The sequence below is a fragment of the Urtica dioica genome, chromosome 2 (genome assembly GCF_054948205.1).
Source record: "Urtica dioica subsp. dioica isolate 48M chromosome 2, U.dioica_male_clone48M_v1_H2, whole genome shotgun sequence".
NCBI classification, from domain to species: Eukaryota; Viridiplantae; Streptophyta; class Magnoliopsida; order Rosales; family Urticaceae; genus Urtica; species Urtica dioica.
The window spans coordinates 46921566-46927328 of record NC_142757.1 but is presented as its reverse complement, the minus strand read 5'-3'; the positions used below and the strand labels follow the sequence as shown (position 1 = coordinate 46927328).

General features: G+C 30.7%; 1 protein-coding gene across 1 annotated transcript; it reads left to right on the top strand.

The window, feature by feature from the left end:
* The first annotated feature begins 1380 nt into the window (after nt 1–1380).
* LOC149405065 (cystic fibrosis transmembrane conductance regulator) lies at nt 1381–4449 on the top strand. Its single transcript, XM_089601430.1, has 3 exons — nt 1381–1769; nt 2855–3022; nt 4026–4449. Exons 1-3 carry the CDS (start codon nt 1704–1706, stop codon nt 4251–4253), a joined length of 462 nt encoding a protein of 153 aa, XP_089457556.1. The 5' UTR covers nt 1381–1703; the 3' UTR covers nt 4254–4449.
* Nucleotides 4450–5763: the final 1314 nt, after the last annotated feature.

Genomic DNA, 5763 nt, shown 5'->3' with positions numbered 1-5763 from the left:
ACATTATTATTTTTTGCATTTTCGGACATACTATTAATAATACATATGTATTTGAACTAATATGAACAAAATTAATTTTGTTGAGCAAATCCGAAATACATTGAAATAATAATGAGTTAAAACTACATTATAAAAAATTATAGTGGAAGAGGATACACTTAAGATATTCTTTGAAGAAAATGTAAAATAGAGATGTAGTGTAGACAAATATTATTGTTTATTAATGTAAAAATATAAAATAGAGATTGAAAATGAAGATGGAGTACAGATAGTCTAAAGTACTTTAATCCTTTCATTGCCTCAAAATAATTTTTTAAAGCTTGCATTGTCATCTAAATCAATCAAAACACGGGTGCTCATCTCTTTATTGCAAGAGTAAAATTGTGAGGATTAATATGTGATTGTGTTTGTGTTCTAGGATAATATAATCTATTTTGCATATTCCATCATCACAAATGGTATCATTAACTCTAGCTCTACAATCCAATCTCAATCTCGTTAGAGAATTGAAATAATTTTGTTTGAGATGTATTTTTTTAATTCTAAAACCCTCTTAATTTTTATATTGTCTGACTCAAATATATCACTGAAAGCATCAAACTTCATTTTTAGTTTAACCGGAATTAATAATTGATCAACCGCGGATTTAATAGTTAGATAAAAGTGCTAAAGATTATATTTTAACAATTTCTTAAATCAATTTTTTTTACGGCCAGTTATGATTAACTAGACAAATAATTTTGTACACTATAGGCTAAACCCAATCAACCATATTCAATGATTAAATAATTTTTCTTACGAACATAGTATACCATATGGTCAAATAGAGAATAATGGAAACATATATTTTAGAAGAGCATATTGGAGGTTTATGCTTCACTTGACAACTTAGACACCACAACCGCTTAAATAATGTAATTTAACACTGTATGTATGCGTGTACGTCCGCATAATTTATAATCTAATCGTTGATTATTAAAAAAAAAAACTATATATAAATACAGATGCACTACGCTAATTTTTTATTCTGATGTGATCAAGTATATGCTCCCCCAACAAAAAAAAAATTATCTACGTGAATATTACATTATTTTCACAAGAAGCCAAACATGAATATTAATTAAACTTGAAGCTTTCGGAAAAAAAACAATAAAAAAATAGCACTTCCCCAATTTAATACTATCGTTCTGGATTCTCTCGCTCACTTCATCATCGCTCGCGCACCGTCCTTTTGTTCTGCGTCTTAGCTTTTGTGTTTCACACTTTGATTTCCCAATTTTCCATTTAACTCGGAAAAGATTAAATTTTGTGATTTTTCACATTGAAATTTTTTTTTGCACAAACAGACAAAACCCATCGCTCCAAGCAAACCCAAACCCAATTACCTGCCTTATCGTTCTCTCTCTCTCATTTTCTCTCTAGAGAGAGAAAGTGAGAGAAAGTGACCTGAAAAGAAAGCCACAATACACCCTTTGTTTTGTATTAGCTTAAGGTGACACTGTCTGTTACAGGTTTTGTTTTTGTTGAATTATATTCTAATTCTATACATACATATATAGCTAGAGAGAACAGAAAAAGGAAAAAGAAAGAAGGAAAAGCTTGTTCACGGGACTCGATTAACAAAGCCTAGATCAGAACACCACTTTGTGTCAATTTGTGTTTCTGATTGGAGACAATTTTGAAATAGAGTTAAAAGGGGAAATATGGTGGGTATTTTTTCAAGATTTTCCGTGGGAAGAAGTGGGCACAGAAGAACTCAGAGTGCCATGGTATGATAATCATTTCTCACTTTTTTTTTGTTCGTTTCTCTTATAGTCATGTATTCCAATCCAATCGTGTGTATGCTTTCTTTTATTATTATTTCGTCATAATATATTGCTCGTTACAGTTTTTTTAGGTGTTTGTTTCAAGTTGTTTTGATTTGCCCTGCTTTGGACTTGGTTTGACTTTTTGTTTCTCTCTTCATTTGGGAACTAGTTATAATGGATTTTGATCTAATTTATTTTATCGTGTATATCTTCCCAGGATCTGTGAATCATTGATTTGATCTTCGGATAGGGTTTTTTGTTTGTGAATGGGATTTAATTCTGGAGCCGAGCTGGTCAGAGCTTGAACTTCAAGATCCTGACTTTATATCTTCACATATTTTTTTCAATAGAATTATTATTATCATTATTAATTTTAATGAAGCCGATTGAATCATTGAGGACTTGCTTATTATAGGCTTTGCTTTCTATTACAAGTCTTTGAGAGTCCCTTCCTTGAAAAATTGAGTTTCTGGGGCTTGAAAGGCTTACTAAGCTTTTCAACAATTTTTTTTTTTTTTTTTTTTGGCACTTACCTATAATGGATTTTGCTTTCTATTACAATCATTTGAGAGTCCTTTCACTGATTCATAGCAGAAACCGAAATTCCCTCCTTAAATTTGAGTTTCCAAGAAGGCCTGTTAAGTCTTTCACAGTTTTTATTTTTTAATCATAAAGCCAATTGAATTGTTGGAGACTTGGTTATAATGGATTTTGCTTTCTATCACAATTCTTTGAGAGTCCTTTAAGTTATGCATATCAGAAACTGAAATACCCTCCTTGAAAATTTAAGTTTTTGGGCTTGAAACGCTTATGTTTTTCCACAAAAGGTTGGTTTTTTTTTTCTTCATGAATTGCTTGGCACTTAATGGGTTTTGCTTTCTATCACAATTCTTTGATTGCCCTTTTAGTTATGCATATCAAAAACCGAAATATTACCTCCAAAATCCTAACTTCACAAAATGTTACTATTATTTAAAAAAAAATGTAAACTAAAAATAAAAAATAAAAAAAACTGATTTATGTGTGTTTCTTGTAATTGGGTGAAGGATGAGAGGGCTTCAATGCCAGGGAATTCAGAGATGGCTAACTCGGCCGTGGCAACTCATCACGGGATCGAAGTGGCGGTTGAATTCAAACCCGTCGAACACCCAAACGAGCCTCTCGACACCGATCGCCCTGTCCAGTGCCCTTTGTCCGAGCCTTCCATTCTCAATGTAACCCCAACATTCTCACTTTTTTCGCTTTATTTTTCTTATAAATCGATGACAAGTAAAAGAAAATTGCGAAAAAAGAAGAACACAGAAAGCTCAAATCGGGAAAAACTATGTCGAAAAATAGGTTACAAAACTTCGTTACGCATAAAACCCCATAAAAAGGGGAGAGCAAGTAAACCCTAGGCATAAATTGGGTGACCAAACTTTGATAATTTTATTTGGATCAAGTTCATAAGTTCTTTATATTTTTTTGTCACTCACCCCAATTCTGGTAAAGTTATGCCCTTTATAAACCATTTTAATAGGAGTCCCAATTCATAGACTACCAATATTTTTTTTTTTTTTTTTTTTTTTTTTTGCATTTCACTTCCTTCGTTTAATGAGATCTCTCTTCTGCGTTGGATTTGGCTTTGTATTGACTCTGTGTCATCATTCCATTATAAAAAAAAATCATTTCCAGCTCACATAGTCCTCAAACTACTGGTCGAGCATTTTAGTCGCTTTCATTAAAAAAAATGTGAAAACTTTTTTAATGAAATCCAACAACTGAACAACATAAAATACAAACTTGTATAACTAGTTTATAATTCCCAAAAGTTGCTTTGAAACGCAATCTTACTCTGATAATCCAAAATTGTTTTCCAGCAACTGAACAACATAAAATACAAACTGGCATAACTAGTTTATAATTCCCAAAAGTTGCTTTGAAACGCAATCTTACTCTGATCATCCAAAATTGTTTAATACTTATAATTAGTGTATTTATAAAGTTAACTTGAAAAACATGTTTCTAAGGTGATAAATTTCATGAAGACTTTTTTATATAGAAAATAACTAAAATGCCACAAAATCATCTTTGATGATTATTTGCTCTAGAATTACTTTCAAGACTCGCTTATTAATTCAGAGATCACTTGCACTTAAAAGATCTTACTTTATTTTTCCTTTTTTATTTATATATTTGATCTCGTCCACTTAACATATATCACACTTGGTTGAGCAGGACGGAAGAATATGGAAGGAGCGAGTTTCTGCGACTGTGCGGCGAAGAGCCGACTTGCCTGTAATGATTGAAGAAGAAGGGTCTCTCGAACAACCCGAGACTATCACAAAGCCTAAGGCTAAGCTATCACCACAAACACAACCGGTTCGGACGATATTGCCCTCCGTCAGTGCACCCGAACACAACCTCTTAAATCTCCTCGAAGAGTGTAATGCCTCCGGGATCTGAAACAACCTCTGATGGAACAGCCATATTTTTCCCCGAAAAAAAATTTCCGCGTATAATAATTCCAATATATTCCCACAAGTCTTCTTGTATTTTGTATATTTTTTTGTTTTCCCCATAAGATTTATGCATCTATGAAAAAATGGCATGAAATTTTAATTGTGAAGTTATTGTGCCAAAAACAATTTGATTTTAACTCTCTCGGATATGTATAGAGTATCCGTCATGAGATGTAGCAATATATATATATATATATATATATATATATATATATATATATATATAAATAAATTATATACATATATATATATTTATACATATAGATATTTTTTATATAATATTAAGAGCATTGGTTATTGTTCATAAACCAAATACTTTCCAACTCAGTTTTTTAGCTGAACGATCTACTTGGTCAATTTATTTGATAGCTATAAGTCTTTATAATTCACAACGAGTTTAGGGACTTCTGCTCATCCATCTTATCTCTTATCTTATTACTTTTTTTTTCCTTTTATAACCATTTGGTATTCACTCAAACTGTTTTTGTTTTCTGTTTTTGTTTTCATATAGTTGTAGTCTAAAATTTTTTTGCAGTTGTTTTCAGATAACTGTTTGTTAATGATTTCAGTTTTTTTTTATTCAGTTTTTTGTAATTGTAGTGTAATAATTCACATAAGAATTAGGCGTCGAGATATATACTAATTGAAAGTCTTTGCTGCAAATATAATGGTCGTACCTTTAGTAATAATGATTGTTTACAAGTTCATCGGAAAACTCCATTTATCTTTGTAGTCAATATAACAAATATCAAATTTTGATACCTAATGTTGACTAAAAATAGTGAAAACTCATGTGTTCGATGAGAGGATCACGACCATTTAATAGTTTGTAAAATGAAGTTCCGATTGTTAAAAGTTTGCCATAATTGTAAAACTTAAGTTTTCCAGGTAACGAAAACAAATTCGATAATCAAAAGTGAGGAAAATGAAATGATATTGATAGGAGTGAAAGAAATGTCAAGATGATATATTAAAAAAAAAGTTAAAAAAGTTGAGTGAAAAAATTAGAAAACACCTAAAAACAGTTTTCTGATTTTCTTCATTAAAACAGAAAACAGTTGAAAACTTTTAGAGTTGTATTATGAGAATCATCAAACAAACAGTCAATTCAGTTTTTTCAAAAAACTGTTCAAGTTAGAAAAGTCAAAAACAGTTTTCAAATGAAGAAACAAACAGAGCCTTAGTCATTTACCCATGCAACTCCTCAAAAACCTTCTCATATTCTCTCTCAAACTTTCTAATTTCTCTTTCATTAGACCATTTCCAACTCACATTACTAAAATAATACAATTTTTACACTAAAATGATGCAACTTTTACACTAAAAGAATTTTCATCTCCAATCCAAAACACCATTTTTCACACCAAACAAAATATTCTCTTTTTATACTTTTCAATATTATATCCTATCACTTGCATATAAACCCTTCTATTAATTTTTTATGTCAATAATAA